Here is a 19,155-nt window from a genome sequence, read left to right as displayed (position 1 = left end):
CCTTTTGCAGGTTGACATCTCATCCCACAGAAGAGGAGAAGTGGTAAGAGGAGGAAGTCAGTTGCAGGACAGTCAGTGTAATTTCTGTTTTAGTTTCTGTTCAGGTATACAACTGTTGTTTTTGTTGAGTCTTTTGTATGTCTGTAATATAGAAAAGCTAATATGAGTGTGCATAATAATGTTAGAGATTAATAATACTGTATTCTACTATTATTATCATCACTATTATCTGTAATGGAAGTATTAGGATCATTAATACATTGTTGTGTAATAAAGGCATTTGCAGTTGAACCCTACAGATTTGTAAATAATGCTATACAGTAAATAACAATCTGCCTTTTTTTCTTGACTGTGTGTCCTGTCATGTTGCAGCCAAACAATGCAGTATGTGATTCACACCTATATGAAGCACCTTGGGGTGAAAGCAAAGGAGCCTCGCGGCCTCGAACATAAACGAGCGCGCATCAATTTCCTGCCTAAGATTAAGGTCCGGTCCCTTGTTATATTGAACTTTTACAATATGTTTGAAATGCTGTCCTTCAAGTAAACATTTAAAAGGCAACTATGTGTTACTTTAACAAGCAGAAGAGTATCAAGCCTGAGAAGGAAGGTGAGGAGAAGGTAAAAAAGCCTCGGTTTCCCAACATCCTCGGCCCGCCACGGCGTCTGAGCAGAGTAGATTCCACTTCAGGTGAGGAGCAAACTTCAGTTTGTTGTTTTAAAACTACCCACTATCATTAATTCAGAGTAAGGCAACTGGTAAAAAACAGTAAAAAGAGCACAAATGCTATTAAAAAAATTCTAAAGGTAGGAAAGATGTGTATTGGTGTATATCTGAGTGTGTAATAGATGTTATCACTGTTGGTGAATGTGGTGGATTTACTTGCCCATGTTTTTTCTATCCTTATATACATGCATGTTTGTGCACTTGGGTTTGTGTGTAGTCGGTAAGGCCGTGGAGATAAACAAGCAGCGGTCACCAAAACAGCCCTCTCAGCCAGCCATCGGCATCCCTGAACAGTCTGACTCTTCCTCGAATTCTGGACGGATCCGTGGAAATCAGCTCAGTGAAGGATCGGACAACGGCACACAATTTTTTCCCTCCACCACCTCCCCTACACACAGCTCGTCCACCGGTCAGGCCTCAGATACCAGTGGACAAGACTCAGACTCCAGTAAGATGTACCAATTTCTCTTCCTCTCCTTTTTTCAGGTTGTTTAATTTGAATACTTTTTAGAGGCCCCAAGAGGAAAAAGAAAGAAGAAAGGATTGCAAAAATGTCCAACAAACTTTAAATAATGTGCCGTTTTCAAAATATTCAGCCTTCTTGTCATTATAACCTTTTTTCGCTATATATTTAAATTGTATTTTGGAAATCTTAGATTTTGTTGTAATTATTGGATTATGAGACTAAAAGTAAGACTATCAGGGGTATCCTGGCTGTACCATATCAATACCATAGCAACAATTCTTTAGTGCCATTAGTTGTGCAACTTACCACTGTCAGAATAAAAATTGTACTATGCAATGGTATAATTGTCACCTGGTTTTCTTTATTTCCTCTGTATTGCATTGCTCTCCTCTTTTCTCTACAGATGCGTCTCCATTCTGCATCCAGCCCAGACTGGGAGAGAGTCTGCAGTCTGGCGACCATCAGGACGGAGTCTTCAGTCCGACCAGCACTCCGTTTGACTTCAGCCCCTCCAACCTGGAGCAGTTACAAGAGGAAGACCAGGAGCCTTTCAGGTATTTAAGGGGTTTGGATTTTCTCTTAATTGTCCCACTTCACCAATGACGCAAGAAGGAAGTGTGGGGTGCTGGCTTAATTCTTTAGAGCAACTTTAACCATGTCACTACATCTTAACAGAATATACTGTCACCATACAGGTAATTTCGCCTTTTAGTTGCAGTTTGACAGCTCTAATGACATGTTCAGTTGGGATTTATCTGGAGGGCACAAGAGTTCATTACTAGTACATTAATGTAGGGCTGCAACTAACAATTATGTTCATTATTGATCAATCTGCTGATTATTTTTGATTCTTTAGTCCAAAGATATTCAGTTTACGGAGACATAAGACAAATAAAACCTGCAATTCCAGCTTGCTGGAAGCTGGAGCCAGCAAACTGAAATCATTCATCGATTATGAAAATAGATACAGATGAATTAATCATTTCAGCTCATTAATGATTGTAAAAGTACAAATAACCCATCAAAGTGGGAGAGAATGTGGCATAATTTTTGTCAAAATAATTAATGAAACTATTTTTTGGAGAGTTTAGTGTGATAAATAAAGAATTTAATGACATATTAAATCCCCCATGTACCCTTTCGTTCTACCACTGCTATCTTTTTAACAGCCTTTCTACCTCTGTCTTCGGCTGGCACTAGGATGGAGGTGCAGTGTCCGGTGAGTTCAGCTGACATCCAGAGTGAAGACGATCAGGGAGGTGAGATGGAGTTTGAAGAGGACCCCGTGAACTGGCAGAGTCTGGTCAGCCGAGGTGTCCTGGCAAGCTTAACGCAACAGGAGATCAAGCGGCAGGAAGTCATCAATGGTAAATCGCAGTCACAAAACATTTCAGAGAGTGACATTAAAAAAAAGTTTGACGTATACATACAGTATATCTCATACATGTCTGCATCTGTCCACCCATAGAGCTGTTCTACACTGAGCGTGCCCACTTGCGGATGCTGAAAGTGTTGGACTGTGTTTTCAACCAGAGGTTGAGCAGAGATGCTATCCTCCCGCCAGAAGATATCAAACACATCTTTATTAACCTGGAGGAAATCATTCAGCTGCATGGTAACGTCATCCACACACACTACTGCCCCACAAGTCACACAGGGATAAGCACAAATCATAGAATTATTAGTCAAAGTCATTAACCAGATAATGTATCCAGACATAGATCGCATAATAATATCATGTGTAAACACAAGAGCTCCATTTCTATGCTCTTAGGAAGTTTATGTTGTAATAATATGACACGCTGCCAAAAATAATGAGGCTACTGCCTTTGAACATGCACATGGCAAAATGATTTCTGTTATGCTTAGTTAGTTTCATGGTTGGAATGATGTTTGTAATTTTGTAAGTGTGCAATGGATACATCGTTTATTGCTGATAAGAAAGATATAAACACTGCAAAACATGAAGAGCAAGTATCTGAAATGTCAGGAACAACAACAATGAGATACTGAATGTTTGTATTTCAGAATTTCTTCTCACTTTGCTCCACAGTTTCTATAACAGAGCAAATGACAGCAATCAGGAAGAGGAGTGAGACATCTGTGATCGGTCAGATTGCAGATGATCTCCTGGCATGGGTAAGATGAGTTTCAATTCATGCAGGAGGCAGATTAAAAGCTTTAGCACAGGGTGTAGTGAAATGTTGGCATACCTGTATGATACAAAGGCAGCTGCAAGAGAGAACTAAAAGTCAAACAGATTATGATTTATTAGGCATTGCGTTTTAGTACCAACCCTTTGTCCAAGGAGGTTTACGTTAGGATTAACAGATCTACAATGAACAAGTGAAGTAGACAGTGTGCAGGACTTTATTTCTTCTATTCCTGTAACATAAAAACTAATCATAAAAACACCACAGCTTCCTTGCATAATCTCACAGAGAAGTTTGATTCTTGGCAGAAACAGGAGCCTCCTTGTGAAACATGGTAGTCTACACCTTCCCCAGGCCCCAAAAGAAGGACTGTAAGGAAATTGTCAACTACTAAAAAAGCTGGAAATAGTCAACATTACCACACATCAGTGTGGGTATTATATTATGAACCATGTGTTTGGTGCATTGGTATTGTTATTGTTGCCTTTTTGACATATCCAACCAACAAGTCTCCCTAACCCCTAACCCTAGTTTTTTTTCTTCTGTTGATGTGTCATAAAAGTCCAAATTACCACAAATTCTCAAATAAAAGACAGTTTTAAATAATGACAGGGGAAGGGAGTCTGCCCTTTCAGCAGCTGGAAGGCTTTTAATATGAAACATCCGTGCAGGATGTGTTGAGTTTTATTGACAGTAGTCAATAAAGCAGTCAACAAAGTCAATAGTAGTCAAAGTCAAAAACAGTAAATTAAGAGATTAATTATTGATTGAATAGAATTATTTCTGTTGGATAAGTGAAACTCAGAGCAGCAGTTTGGACACTATTCATGACTCTGTTGTTGCTCTGATGAATCTAGAGCTGAGGGAATGTACATCATCCTTAATTTATGAAGACCACAGGAAGATGCAAGATGTGTTTTTGTTTGCATTAACCGCAAACAAAATCAACAGACAATTTGTGTGTGTGTGTGTGTGTGTGTGTTGATTCCAGTTCAGCGGGGAGGAAGAGGAGAAGATAAAAAGAGCAGTGGGAACTTTCTGTAGTAACCAGCCGTCTGCACTGGAGCTCATCAAGACCAGGCAGAAGAAAGACCAGAGGTTCACGTTATTCATGCAGGTCAGCACAGTAAATTCATTAAACCATGTAGATTTGATGTAGTGAACGTACCAAGACGACTTTATCCTGTCTACCTTCTCTCATCATAGTTTGTTTGAATTCTTACATTCAGTAAAAAGTTTGAATAAATGTGTTCATTATGAGAGGACAATGAGTTTATAAATGAATAGTGTAATGAGAGAGAAATAATAGTTTGACAACATAATCTTAACTCAAGGTCCACTTACAAGGTCTGCACATGAAGACCGTGAGATACGTTGTTTAAGGCTTCATTTTGTTATGTTCAATAATTTTTCTCAATTGTAATACATGATAGGCAAATATAAATTAGCTGATATTATCACTGAAAATTAATTTTAATTCTATGTTAATATGAATAGAGGTTACCAACCAACAGTAATATTATTATAATTGTATATTTGTGTTTTGAGTCCAACTAGAAACTTTTATATGCTCACATGTACAGCTCACTTTTCTTCTACAAAAAATATAAATATAATTTTGAGAAGGAGCTTGTTGATTAAATTGATTTCCACCCAAGTAAATATCTTTTTTTCTTTTTAAGGAAATTTTAAGTAATATTTTCTCTCCTCATGCACCCAAAACATTCCTGATGCAAGAAATCACAGCAGGTTAAAAAACACAGTAAAACAGTATTTATGTATTACTTATTTTTATTAAATCATATATATATATATATATTTTTTTTTTTCACCCAGTTTTATTTAAATAATAAGCTCTAATTAAATATCAGATCTGTTGATTGTATCAAAACTTATCTGTTATGGAGGTTTTAGATGTTGACCCTCCTAATTTGTACTTACTGTCTTTCTTTAGGAAGCTGAGAGCAACCGTCTGTGTCGCCGGCTGCAGCTTAAAGACATCATTCCTGTAGAGATGCAGAGAGTGACCAAGTACCCACTTCTGCTGGACAACATTGCCAAGTACACAGGTATAAACTGCACAGGTGCAAATATGCCTCTTTGCCCATAATATTGGTAATATATTAGATGATTCATCAAGGACAATGAATAACTTTTGCAACTGTTAGTTATGTTTGTTTATCTTCCCACAGAAGATGGTGAGGAGAGGGAAAAAGTGAAGAAAGCTGGAGAATGTTGCAAAAAGATCCTTAACCATGTCAACCAGGCTGTCAAAGAGGCTGAGAACAAACAGGTACAGATATATTAATCGTTGGAAAATATCAATCAGCTAGGGTTAAAGTGGTATTTAAGTTCACACTGGAGGTTTGGGGATTTTCATAAAATAAAAACCTTTGCTAGTTTCCAAGGGTTGAAAAGCATTTAATGAGTTGTGTTCTGTCTCACCAGAGGCTAGAGGAGTATCAGAGAAGGTTAGACCTCTCGTCACTCAAACAGAGTGAAAACCCCATGATCCTGGAGCTGAAGGTAAGAAACTAATTATCATCCCTGATTCTCTGAACATATCGGTTGATGAACTTAAAGGCTTTCTCGTGTGCAATCAAATTAAACAAAAGTTGTAAATGCATGTCTGATTCATTATAGTCCCTTTTACACAAAGGACCAATATCTCTAGTAATGAGAGATGGCGACATGTTGAGGTTATTAATGAAGCCACTGCTTTTATTGAAAGTCACTTCTCGTCCTACAGAATCTGGACCTGACCAAGCGGAAGATGGTGCATGAGGGACCTCTCTCCTGGAAAGTCAACAAAGACAAGGCAATTGGTGCGTCCATACACCTTTATATGAGAATGATATTTAAAAAATACAGTATAAACTTTCCAGTGTATGAATAGAGGATGTGCACATGAAAAAACAACAGCTATAGCTTCAGTAAACGTTCTTTAGTTTGTGACGTAATGACATTAATTAAAACAGATGGCTCCCTGAGAGGAAAAATCTGTCTTAAAAGATCAATAAAGCCTTAACAAAAAAGTCAGTTTACAGTATACTGCATTTACAATATGTAGTGTGTGTGCGTATATGTTTGTATTTTATACTGTACATAAAGTATACACACAGTTTTACATTACCAGTGTCTTCCTTTCAGAGCTGTACACGATCCTCCTGGAGGACATTCTGGTTTTACTGCAGAAACAGGACGAGCGTCTGGTCCTCAAATTCCACGGCAAGAATCTGGCCAGTGCTGCAGACACCAAACAAATCTTCAGCCCCATCATCAAACTCAACACTGTCTTGGTTCGGCCAGTGGCAACTGGTAAGAACTACCCTACACCCATCTGGTTTTTCACTGAATCTTTATGGTTTAGTGAATCAGTCCTCAGTGTCATAATGGTTCTTGGTAGCAGCACGGCTCTTGGGATGGTAGTGTCAGTTGGTCCACAACACTGGTCCAGACTCAAATCTAATACACTACTGGATGGACTGCAAGGAATATATGTACTTCAATTCCTGTTTCCCAGGTGATGAGTCCCAATGATTTAGATGATTCCCTAAAATCCAATGCCACCATTAGATTGACAGATACAACTATTGCCTTGGTATAAATTGTTGGTTACAGTACACATGAACATAAATATAAATATATAAAAAGAAAGATCAAAAAATGTACAAGTATACAAAAATTACAATAATACTATAATACAATGCTGACAAATATGTGCAAAAATTCACAACATGTGCATAAAGTTGAGCGTTGGTGTAAAGTGTGGGGTCAGGAGTGTTTGTGTGTGTGTGTTTGGGGAGGGGGGGCATGAGAGTGAGTGACAGTGGGGACCCGGCCTAGTTGGGAAGCCCACTGCAATCGGAAAGAAACTGTTATTGTGGAGAGAGGTTTTGGTCCTGATGACCTCAGCCTCCTGCCAGAGGGGAGAGTCTGAAACGGTTTGTGTCTGGGATGGGAGGGGTCAGCCACAATCTTTCCTGCACACCTCAGAGTCCTGGAGCCGTACAGGTCCTGAAGAGACGGAAGGTGACAACCAATAACCTTCTCTGCAGACCGAATGATACGCTGCAGCCTGCCCTTGTCCCTGGCAGTGGCAGCAGCGTACCAGATGGTGATGGAGGAGGTGAGGATGGACTCAATGATGGCGGTGTAGAAGTGCACCATCATTGTCTTTGGCAGGCTGAACTTCTTCAGCTGCCGCAGGACGTACATCCTCTGGAGGGCCTTTTTGCCACTTGGGGTCTTGGGAGATGATGGTGCCCAGGAAGTGGAAGGAGTCCACAGTCCCAACTGGGGAGTCACCCAGGATGATGGGGGAGGGTGGGGCTGGGCTGTTACTAAAATCTACAATCATCTCCACTGTTTTCAGAGCGTTGAGCTCCAGACTGGCTGCACCAGGTGCTCCTTTACCCTCATTGCCTCTTATTCTGCTGTGCCTTACCCGCAACAAAATAGTTTAAACCAGTTTTATCCCATTACCTGGTCTGAAATAGTATAGCATATGAGACAGTCTTCCAGTCCTCTTGATGTAATACCAACAAAGGTCTCACTACAGGAAATTGAATCTGTCAGGCCCTGTTTGCTTTCTGTTTTAAACAGTTCCTTGTCTACTGGTTGTGTCCCTGATTTAAAACTTCCTGTGTGAACCCACTGCTACGACGTGATCAATCACAGCATCCTGTTAGACAGACTGAGGCACAGGGTGGGGATATCTTGTACAGTCTTAGAATGGTTTTCATTTTACCTGTCGAATAGGTGGTTCTGTGTCTCAAACAACTGTCTCTTCATTTTGTTCTGTTAAGTATGGTGTGCCTCTTCTTTTACATGCTTCCCCTTCAGCACATTATTTAGAAACATGGTGTCTCTATCCATGTTTATGCTGCTGATTCACAGATGTATGTGGAAAAACTTTCCTCGAGTTAATCTCGGACAAAACACAAAACCTTGTTATTGGGACCCAGCACAAAACAAGTTGTGCTATTTGCTGGTTCCCTATTGGAACATATTAAGGCTGTTGCAAGGAATCTTGGCATCTGGTTTGACAGTAATTTAAGTGAAGAGCAGCACACCACAAAGCCTGTGCAATCGAAGTTTTTAGAATAGATTTTAAAATTTTACTGATTACCTTTTAAGGCTTTTCATTGCCTCTCGCCCTGTTATATCTCTGACCTTTAAGTACCATATGAACCGGCATATTCTCTTAAGATCCTTGGGCAGATGTATTTTGTATTGAGTCTTTGCAGTCAGAGCACTGATGCTCTGGAATAGCTGGCCTGAGGAAATCAGTTCAGCTGAGTCAGTGATCTCTGTGAAGGAGTTTAGTGTTGCTATGACACAGGTTATGATAGGGTAAATTGCTGAGGTTTTGCTGAACTCTCCAAAACAGTAGCGCGGACTCTGTTTCTCTCTTCTGCATGCTTGTTGAGTGACTGTTGCTTGAATGACGCACAGCATGTCTTGATTTGAACCAATAATCGACTCTTCACACATATATAGAGGGGTGAACAATAACCTTATTTGGACAGTTAGTGAGTGCCTGCTGATCTAGGAAGGATAAATATCTCCAGACAGGAATTATTCTTCAGGTTTGGTGTTTTCATTGCATGTGTTCAGCCTAGTCTCAATAAACCTTGCTCTGTAAGTCTTCGAAATCAGTCTCCGAAAGTTCTTCATCACACCTGAGCCTGGCTTACAATATTTTCATAAAAATCTCATTGAAGTTCCTTCTTAAAACTTAGAGCTTTCCTGATTTTACTTGAGTTAAAAATGTTTTCTTTTATAACCAGACAACTTATGACTTTTTTACGACATTTTATTTTGCTGTCTTTGTAAAGCACTTTGTAACATGGATGTAAAAAAAAAGTGCTCTATAAATAAAAGATTATTATTTTATACAGTGTATATTAAGTATTATGTATGTATATGTAACTGTCATGTAATAATTGTTCGCATTTTTGCCCTCATCAGACAACAGGTCTTTCTTTGTGCTGTCCATGTCGGAAAACGGGGCTCAGATCTATGAGCTGATGGCTCAGACGGTGTCAGATCAGAGAACGTAAGTTTTGCACCACGAAATGGCTACATGTCATCTACTCCCTCCGTCTCATCCTGCTGTATCACCTCGATTCATCCAGGTGGCAGTGTTTGATCACGCAATGTGCTGACGCCATGAAGTCCCAACCTCATAACAGAGACACACCTGCAGCTCAATCTGAGTGAGTCTACTAACGCAGCCTCTTACTTACTGATATGGTTGTATTTATATTGTTTTTATTGTTTCTAATGTGAGTGTATTTCAGTGCTGAGCGGGACGCTATTGAGATCATCAAACATGGGATGTCTAAGGAGAGCAAAGAACCTGACCGCACATCAAGTGGAAGCATCCATTCTTCAGGTACTGTAGCTGTGCTTGAATAACTTTGTGTGTGTTGAAACATTTAGTTTATTAATTAGTTAGTCGAGCAACGAAGAAATTTTGAAAAACATTTGTGTAGATTTTCTGCTTGTAATTTTAAACTGAATATCTTTGGGTTTTAAACAAAACAAGCAATTTGAAGATGATTTTTTAAATTGTAGGGAAGCTCTTTCTGTTTATAGTGTAAATTGTCAATTAAAAATATAATTAATTAAAATAATAATTAGTTCCGCATCCATTGAGTATCTCCATTAGTCTCCTCAGCAGAATATTTGAATTTGAGGCTGACATAAATCATATCCATATATACTGCATAGAAGTATTTAAAATTTTAAATCAGATTAAAAACTGCACTCTAAATATTGTTTTTTGTTGTATTCTCAATGTACACTATCACCCTTTAAATCCAATCTCAAGGCATCCAAGATAAAGATGCCACCTCTTCTCCAGACATTCAGTCTCCACCGAGTATGAACCCTTTTGATGACATGAAATCAGAAGACGAGGAAGAGGAGCTGGCCATAGCAGACAGACAGGAGGAGGAGGAAGATGAGGAGGATGAAGAGGTGGATGAAGCAGAACTAGAGGCTTTTCTTGACGGGCAGCTGGCAGACAGACTGCCCTTCCTGCAGGAAGGGTCACGTCAGGGCATCGCCCTTGAAAACCAAGAGCACAATGCGTTTGTCTTACCCTCCTCCAAAGGCGAAGAGGCTCTCAAGACATGTAAGTTCCAGGTTAAAGGGTCAGTTCACCTAAATTACAAAAATATGTTTTGAGGTATTTGGGTCACAATTGGCATAAAAGTGTAAAGCCTATGCAATGACATTAACTAAATGTTTCTCTCTTCTAGTGGCGATGCTGAAGCAGGCTCTTTTCAACCACATTATAAGCAGAGAGGCAGAGGAGGAGAACAAGCAGAGTAGGGCCCCTGGGTGTCTACTCAGTGCCTCTCTGCCTGGGAGCCCTGAGGGGCCCTCTGCTGCCAGTGATGAGAGCCAAGCATCTGCAAGCTCACAGAAAGACAACCCTCAGCTCCTCTCAGGACGCACAGGTCTGCCTGAGCCAACTGAACACAATGGTGAGGGTGAATCCTAACACAGTTTTTAAATGCTGATGGATTAAAGGAATAGTTCGACATTTTGGCAATTGCGCTTATCCCCTTTCTAGTTGAGAGTTAGATGAGAATATTGATACTGCCTGCTGTCTGTAAGGCTAGCTTAGCTTAGCAAGACTGGAAACAGCTGTAGGCAACTTGAAGATTTTACATTTCTGTTGTTGTAGTGGTTAAATGCACACAATAAATTCTGTTAATTAATAATCATTAGATGTGCTGGTATGGAGAGTTTGACAAAAGGGAATGAGTGTATTTCCCAAAACCTTTAACTATTTCCCAGCTCTGCTTATCCTTCCAGGTGGTTTTGTGGTTATGGATTTCAGTGGGGTCTCTGAGGAAAACAGCACTGATGATGATGTGGGAGTTGCATGTGATGTGGGAATCGATATGCGGAAACTGCTGTCCTCCTCCTCGCAGACAGAGGGCGGCGGCCCTAACCTCAGCAGGCAGCTTATGACCCACCTACGCCTCCTACAGGCCGACCTGCAGTATCTGAAGGTACTGCACAGTGAAGTGACATCCTGTTGTCGTTAGCTGCTGTTACACACACACAAATGTTGTTCCCAAGAAGTCATCATTTTTAAATCACTGGAAAACCTTCAACCCTAAGCAAGACACCAGTATATAACCATCAGAGACCAGCAAACAAAAGTTGGTTTCAGCAGATTTATCTCGTTAAAATTTTAAATAGTTTTTTAACACTAGTACTTCCAACGAAATATTAGCATGTTATTGATAACCTACTGAAGATAAAAGCCTCTAGTCTCACGGCGATAAACTGACGGAAGCTGCTCAGTAATGCCGAGGCAGTGTGTGAAGTCATTCCACTACATAGCATTTTTGCATTTTGCCTCATTCGTCTATTGATTCCATCATTTAAGCATGTGCATCTTAGCTTGTTTGTTTAGCTGTAGCTTTGCCTGGGGCCTGTACTACGAAGCAAGTTCAGCGTACCCGTAGCTTTTCATTATCTGGCTTCATTAAGCCTATCAATGGCGATTACGCAAAGCGGTCACACAACTATAGTTATCAGCTTGGTAATTCAACCCAGGGTTTACCAATACAGCCATAAGTGTTCTCACATTCAAGGGGCGGTGTTTGCAGCAGATGACCAATCGCAAACATGGACAGAGCTGCAATGAAGAAGTTAAAAACATAATCCAGGTTAGCAACAACACAGCTGCCACTTCAATCAGTCTCTGTTGTAGGAAGATATCGGTGTACAAAAATACGTCTGTATCACCCACAGCTTACATTAAAGTAAAAAAAAAGTCTGTGGGATCTTCTATGAATGGTGAGCTCTTTCCAAGAGAACTGATTGGCCAGTAGGCAGCGTCAAATCCTGATTCATAGTACAGTACCTCTGATCTTTGGACCACAGCGAGTTTTGTTGTGATGATCTGCTTCCAGGAGGTGGAGATGAAGTACAACGAGATGCGACAAACACACAGTGACCTGGCTACTGACTCAGATGACAACCAATGGTGTGTTTCACTTCTCCCAGTCACTTGGAACAATCCGCTTATTTTCGTTAACTTCTCATACACATATATTTTTTTGTACATTAACAGGGAATCTCAAACACTCTCTCTTATATTTTTCAGATGGGTTACAATGATGAAAGACTTCCTGGACTTTCTTGGTTGAATGGGCCAAGTTTCTTCTGAATGAATCCTTGACCACTGATGTTTCCACATAATGGAAGCTTATTGTCTGATCTCCCACTTCAGGCATGTATCAGTGGAAGACGTAATCATGATTATTAGGAACATTCCACTATGAACTCAAAATCCTTCTGCGGAGGATCTGTGGAGTTACCTGAGGACAATTCAGTCGCTTTTTGCTATAATAATAACTAGCTGCATAAATTATCTAAAACACTGGAGATATGAAGGGGGAAAGTGTTTGAAGTCACACAGATGTACAGCAGAGACGCGTTAAAAAATAAAAAGAGACTGTGACAGTGACCAGAATGATTCTCCGAGGATCAAGAAGGTAGATTGTCTTGTTCAGGACTCACTGCTGTAAGCTTCATATAAAAGTCTGCAGAAAGAAATAAGAGATAACCTCTTCTGTGCATATTCAGCCTAGCATATAGACGAACATGCTTTAAGATAGACTTCCTCACTTTGTAACAGCACTGATTAATAACCGTTAAATGCCCCACCCCAAAAAAACACCTCTAGAGTTCACTAATTATCATGTTGTATCTTGTTTCCATACACAAGCAGAAATTACAGTTTTGGTTTTAGGGGGATTCACTTGCTGGAAATATAATGTACATGATGAACAACAACCTGGCGGAGTGAGGTTGCCAGGTTTGGTAACAAAACAGAGACCAAAACCTTTGCTCACCGATCGTATATGGCAACCCATGCTTTAGCTGGAGGCGCTGGACGGATGGATAAACTGTTGTAATGCCAACTAAAAACACAATTGTTTTTACATTTATGTTTATGTGTGTGTGTGTTATTGTTCATTAGTGAATTTTAGAGGTGTTTGTAGGCATATTTTTAAACAGAGCCATGTTAGCTGATCCCCCTGTAGTTATAGTGTTTGTGCTAAGCTAGGCTAACTGTGTCCTGAATCCAGCCTCATACTTCACGCACATGACCGTAATATTGCTCTTTGTCTTTGTCTCACTTGGAAAGAAAGCAAACAAGCATATTTATCAGAAAACACATGAATAATTTTAAAATGGTTATAAGAGGCTAATTTGTTGTCTGGGTTGATGGACTGAACTTTATTTATTTGGGGTCTGGCCACAAATATCAAATGAAGATTTGTTCTATTTGCAGAGCTAAACCCTTTGACAGTTCCAGTACTGTTTGTTAACTGGCTGTCCTCTTGGTTTGAATGTCTGAGCAAATAGCGTATAAATCAAATGTTGTTTAGCAGCTGACTTTGAAGTTGAAATTTTCCTATAGCACTTGAATGTAGCATAACAAACAAATCTAGATCCAGATCCCTGCCAAAATCTAATAAACTCTGTCTACAGTTCACCAGCGTTCCGCCAAATTCATGTCTTGCCAACAAATCAAGAAATAGTACAGAAGGATTAACACACAGGTGGAGGTAAAACCAGAACATCCTTTAAGTGTTTGTGTATTAAATATCTACATTATTCAAATGGCGTTTGGCACGATGCAGTAAGGAAGCAGATGAGGTAGTGCTTACTAATGAATGCACATAGAAATACAGAAATCAAGATCTCACTTTCTCATATATTTTAGAGGGAGCAAGAGACTAAACTTTAGTGTAGAATTTATTTTCCATTTCTAATTCCTCACCTGTTTTCTTACTTTCACTGCCCTCCATGATTGTGAGGTGATTGACTAACCTGAGTGCAGTTCTTTTGCCCTCTTTTGTACATCATCAAGGCAAGGCAGCTTTATTTAAAGAGCACGAAAGACTAAAAATTATTATCTTCATAACTAGTGTCTTTATTCCCCTGAAATATTGTGAGGAGGTTTTCTCAAGGATCATTTCAGTTTCTGCAACAAGCTACTCCTGAAAGTTATCATCAGCTTGAAACACCAGCCTGTTATACGTGTCGTCTCTCCAGTTCTTTGACATATGCATCCCTTCAGACGCAAGCTACAAAGATTCACTCATAAATCCTCTGCTCTTCACTTTAATGGTTGGGCTGAAAAGACTCAAATATTCACTGGCCACAAGACTGCACAGATGACTTTGATTTTTGGATATGCGAAAATTTAAAAAGAAAAAACAAACCTGAAAAGAATATATAGTCACAAATGATTATTATATACTGTTTTCAATGTAAAGGAATATAATGTACAATTATGACTCTATATCAATGGTTTTGAGTGTTGTTGTTTTTTACACCATGCAATCATGTAATGTTTTAACACAAACTACTTAAAAAGAGGGTAAAGTATCCATTCAGCATTAATCTGATTTATAAATGTTCTATTCAAAATTATCTATTTTATGACATTGTTATTAACCCTGTTTATATGTTTGCTAAACATATGTTTCTTTATATGGTATCTGCAGGTCTTGAATTCAGTTTTCTAAAAGACAAAAAGGCCTTAGAAGGTCTTCAATTTATTAAGTCTTAAATTTAACTTTGTGAACCTTGCAGACATCCTGCTTTAGAACCAAAGATATCTTTCTCCAGTCATCATTGTTTTTGTGTGATGATGTTTAAAGGCGGATGTTAAAAAGTTAGTGTAAGTGTTGTTAGTGTTTGTATACCAAGTCTGAGGCATTCAACCCCCAAGCCCACTGGTTCCTGCTGAAAGTTCAAATCTTCAAAAAGAGGTCACAAATATTTAGTTTTATATTTAAAAAATATTTTGTTTATCTGTAATATTTTCTAAACCCATTTTTAGCAAATGTTACTCAAAAAGGTGTTCAGTTTGATTTCCTTTGCAGCTGAAAAAAGTTGATGGTGGATTGAGGTAAAGTTAAAACATGGCAGATGTCTACAAGAAAAGATCACTTACAAATGTTTCTTCCTCTTAATGCAGATCTGGCATGAATATATTATGGCAGCGGCATCAATCCCACAGAGTATAACCATTTAAATTAATGTTGTATAAAGGTTGACACTCAGTCATACGTACCTTCTACTGTTTCACTGATTACTTAAGTCTGCTTGTGGATTTAGGCCAAAAGTACTTTTGCAACATAAACAAAAAAACAAGCTTTAGTTGAACTCTAGAAAACCAGATTGGTTTACAAAGCACACTCGGTAGTCTAAAGTAAAAAAGAGAAAAGCAGTTTGACACATCGCCCCTTTTTCTAGATGAAAAGCATTTGAGGTGTCCTTTTAAGTGTTGATGCAATAGTGCTACATTTGGAACTGGAATATATCACTTCCATTTATTGTGAAAAGTTGATATAATTAACATTAAAAAAAATGTTGTTTGGCTGATTTGATTGGTGCCTTTACTGCAGTAGTAATGTAAGGCTTTTTCGCAGCAGACATTTTAACTTGTCATAGTAAAAAAAAAATTAATAATAATAAGGGTACAGGTGTTTCTAAAATTGTCATCTAACAGTGAGCCAGCAGCCTGACCAACACATAACACCTGTGCTTTTCCCACTGTGACAATGTCAAAATATCTTCTGTGAAAAGGGCTTATTGTTAGAGATCATAGCTGCGTCCCAAATCCATACTACATACAACTTTTAAAAAACTCTTATTTCATCAAGTCTGCAGTGATGTGGGAGAACTTGTTTGTCAAACTATTTTGGATACCAAGCAGCCATTTTATTGTTGTGCCTCTGGCTGTAAAAACATGATCCCTGCAGAGCAATTGTATTGATTTTAAGTTTAAATACTACCCATAGTGTCTCTACTCAGTGCACTCAAAGTACAATCACCTGTTTCTGTTGTGCCATAAAGCAATACTATGTAAGCAAACAAGCTTTGTACTCCCTTGTCCCTGCAAGAACTTTTGAGTTTACCTATGTTCAAGATGAATTCCTTTAATCGCTCTTGTCTGAAAGTCCATCCATTTTTTGTGTGTTGATTTCTTTGAGCTTGTGGTTTTCTAGCCACCTTTTATACTTAGCCCTACTTTTCTTGTAGCCAAATCTGGCTATGTCCACCATGAACACCCAGGCCAGTCCGTACATAGCCACACCGCCGAGCTTCATTATGAGTGTGGTCCTGGGAGAGGTGAGCTCATAGTAAAACATCACGGCGCCGACTCCCACGCGCACAGTGGCAAATAATAAAATAAAAAGTAGGTCCACTGCATCGCCCAGCAGGCTGTCATACAAGCCCAGCTGGCGGAGGAACCAGCGGGTCTGCAGCAGGGGGTTGGTGATCTCGCTGCCGAAGATAACTCCACAGGTCTCGCAGCCTGACACTCCCATGAGCAGAGCCAGCAGGATGCCCACGATGCTCCCCGCGTGGTGCGCCAGCATGACAGGACCCTCGCTGCCGCTGCATACACACCAGCCCATGTCAAAGAAGAAGTAGCCGAGGCAGATGGCCAGCGCGAGGGTCTGGAGCTCAGTGTTTTCTGTACCTGGGGGATAGATGGGGGGAAAGGTCAGACACTAGGGGTAAGAGTGAAACTGAAGGCCTGTTTGTGTCTTAAAGCAATTTCCTTTTGTGCTCTAAAGCAATTTATCATCAATCCAAGTGGCATGTAGTGTAAGAGCAGTGATCTTGTTTTATTGTAATTATTGTAACCCCAAATTAAAATTGCATTCATTCTTTTTATATGTTGCTATTTTGGTGTGTGACCTGACGATTTCATGTTTACTCAAACTAAATTTCCCTTCAAATCAGAACATGAACATGAAGCTGGCAAATAGGCAGGCCACTAATAATAGAACCAATCTTTGCATCAATCAGAGCATTTACAGAATGATTTGTAATCAAAAGAGACACAAACATATTTCAAATATGCATATGTTTAGTAACCTAATATATTTTTTTATTTCTGCATTTATAGACTTCAATTTAAGTTACAGTGTTATTTAAACTTTTTTTTGTATATATTGCTCATCACTTTATACCACTGACCTGCATGTGTGAGGGGCCAGGGTCCGTCTATGAAGACGACATATGCTGTCAGCAGCACTATGAGGACCCCGTGGGACAAAGTGACCAGTCGACAGTTCCACTCGGGCCCTCGCTGAGTGAAGGTACAGCAGAACAACAAGTAGAGACAGAACCAGCCAATCAGGCTACAGATCACCTCCAGTACTGGCATGGCTGTCTGGATGAGACAATTGGATTGATTTCACCATCATACATCCTCACTGGTCGATATAAATGTTTAATGATTTCAGAATCAACAAAGGCTATATCACTTTCATGACATTACACTTAAAGTAAAGAGACCCATCAAGCAACTAAGCAATTACCAAATGTATAATGACTTGAATTAATTTCGTTGTGGAATTTTATCCAATGCAGTACAGGGTTAACTTTACCCAAAACCAAGGGGTACATAAATATGGCTATTTGTGACTCAGTGTTAGACACAAGATGCTGAAGTTTTACCCTAAAACTGTCGCAGATGTGATGTTTAAAATAACATACCTAAAACTGCAAATGGCACACATCTTATACAGTTTATTTTAACCAACTTATTTAGCATTATAAGCAATATATGTATATGTCAACAACTATAGCTCTTCATGACAGTATAATAAAAATTAGTTATAATAAAATATGTCTTCACTGGAGAAGTTGTCATTGTTGCCAAATAAAAACAATATTTTTATATCTGCTTTTAACTTTATTACAGTGTGTCATGTGCTGGGTAACTTTAATCCAGTGTTGCATTAGTGCAATATTGACCAAAATTGGGTCAGTTTTGACCCAGTGACCTTTTTTCAAGCATGTAACAGTAACACTATTACAAAAGACTTACCGTAACTCCTCCTCTCAGTTGTCCTCAGATTCACAATACATGTATAAAATTACTCCAACAATCGTACGCAGCCTCGGCCTCCATCGCTGTTTATGTTCCATAAAAGGCATGAAGACTCCACCAAAGTGCCCAAAGCTCAGCACATTTCCAATGGACACATGTTCTCCCTGTCAAGATGACAGAAATGCCATGTGCAGGCTACTACTGACAGTTAGTGGATCCTTTATCCCTTCCCTCGGATCTCAGACCTGATCCTCTTAAAGGATTACAGTCTCTACTTCTTTGCAGATACCTGCTTTTAGAAGGGACGGGTGATATGAGGTGTCTGCTGTTTCACACTATAGTAAAACAGAGCTGAAGTTTGCTCATGTAACACTCTGTCCTGATCTCATGCAGTGGCTTACAATACAAGACATTTTAAAAAACGTTTAAATTGACAGGACCAAGATCTGCAATATTTCACTCCATCACATCCCATAATTTCTTCAATGTAAAGCACTACTGAGCTGCATTTTCTTGTATGAAAGGTGCTTTGCTATTATTATTATTATTATTATTATTATTATTAATATTAGTAGTAGTAGTAGTAGTATTATGTGTAGGATTCTGCCTGTGTTTGTATTTGTACATGTGAGGTCTCATAGCCTGTAAAGTGCAGAGACTGTTGGTAACTTTAAATTAACAGAAGCTGAAGTTCTTTTTTTAATCTTGATAAATTCTCTCTTAAGTGATTTTTAAAGAGAGAATGGACACATAAACTACATAAACAAAATGAAGACTAGATGAACATAAAGACCTTACAAACATAAAATAATAAATAAACACACACAGACAATGGGAGTTTCTGATGCACATTTGCACAAAGTCTGATCTGGAGGTTAAACATATTCTTCTGTGTTCTCAAATT

At 39.1% G+C, this 19,155-nt stretch overlaps 2 protein-coding genes across 4 annotated transcripts in view; one reads left to right on the top strand and one right to left on the bottom strand.

Annotated features, from left to right (window-relative positions):
- Window positions 1-13,883, top strand: part of LOC119895875 (rho guanine nucleotide exchange factor 12-like) — a 44,062-nt gene extending 30,179 nt beyond the window's left edge. Inside the window, exons 17-38 of one of the 3 annotated variants that reach the window (XM_038709267.1) lie at window positions 11-43; window positions 373-487; window positions 586-691; window positions 945-1,175; window positions 1,597-1,747; window positions 2,394-2,560; window positions 2,662-2,808; window positions 3,247-3,332; window positions 4,338-4,463; window positions 5,301-5,415; window positions 5,542-5,639; window positions 5,795-5,872; window positions 6,096-6,171; window positions 6,497-6,664; window positions 9,320-9,407; window positions 9,487-9,567; window positions 9,652-9,746; window positions 10,185-10,490; window positions 10,618-10,845; window positions 11,162-11,379; window positions 12,292-12,365; window positions 12,486-13,883. In XM_038709267.1, the coding sequence (XP_038565195.1) occupies window positions 11-43; window positions 373-487; window positions 586-691; window positions 945-1,175; window positions 1,597-1,747; window positions 2,394-2,560; window positions 2,662-2,808; window positions 3,247-3,332; window positions 4,338-4,463; window positions 5,301-5,415; window positions 5,542-5,639; window positions 5,795-5,872; window positions 6,096-6,171; window positions 6,497-6,664; window positions 9,320-9,407; window positions 9,487-9,567; window positions 9,652-9,746; window positions 10,185-10,490; window positions 10,618-10,845; window positions 11,162-11,379; window positions 12,292-12,365; window position 12,486 (2,788 nt within the window). In that variant the 3' untranslated portion in view covers window positions 12,487-13,883. Of the gene's footprint in view, window positions 1-10; window positions 44-372; window positions 488-585; window positions 692-944; window positions 1,176-1,596; window positions 1,748-2,393; window positions 2,561-2,661; window positions 2,809-3,246; window positions 3,333-4,337; window positions 4,464-5,300; window positions 5,416-5,538; window positions 5,640-5,794; window positions 5,873-6,095; window positions 6,172-6,496; window positions 6,665-9,319; window positions 9,408-9,486; window positions 9,568-9,651; window positions 9,747-10,184; window positions 10,491-10,617; window positions 10,846-11,161; window positions 11,380-12,291; window positions 12,366-12,485 lie in introns of all 3 variants that reach the window. The other 2 variants (XM_038709268.1, XM_038709266.1) reach the window with 2 other exon arrangements.
- A 599-nt stretch (window positions 13,884-14,482) lies between these two features.
- LOC119895876 (TLC domain-containing protein 5-like) lies at window positions 14,483-17,951 on the bottom strand. The gene is made up of 2 exons (XM_038709269.1): window positions 17,393-17,951; window positions 14,483-16,889 (listed from the first exon to the last, which is right to left on the bottom strand). Exons 1-2 carry the CDS (start codon window positions 17,580-17,582, stop codon window positions 16,342-16,344), a joined length of 738 nt encoding a protein of 245 aa, XP_038565197.1. The 5' UTR covers window positions 17,583-17,951; the 3' UTR covers window positions 14,483-16,341.
- Window positions 17,952-19,155: the final 1,204 nt, after the last annotated feature.

This window comes from Micropterus salmoides, unplaced genomic scaffold (genome assembly GCF_014851395.1).
Source record: "Micropterus salmoides isolate LMB-PRFRI ecotype aquatic unplaced genomic scaffold, ASM1485139v1 Ms_hic_scaffold_9, whole genome shotgun sequence".
Classification (NCBI taxonomy): domain Eukaryota; kingdom Metazoa; phylum Chordata; class Actinopteri; order Centrarchiformes; family Centrarchidae; genus Micropterus; species Micropterus salmoides.
This window is presented reverse-complemented; position numbering and strand designations above follow the sequence as displayed.

What these genes read in the sequence shown, in the direction of transcription:
- LOC119895876 (XM_038709269.1), bottom strand. Translation starts at nt 17,582, where the DNA reads ATGCCAGTACTGGAGGTGATCTGTAGCCTGATTGGCTGGTTCTGTCTC. An exon ending in CTGGCCCCTCACACATGCAG is followed by an intron (nt 16,890 to 17,392) that starts GTCAGTGGTATA and finishes TCTATCCCCCAG; the next exon opens with GTACAGAAAACACTGAGCTC.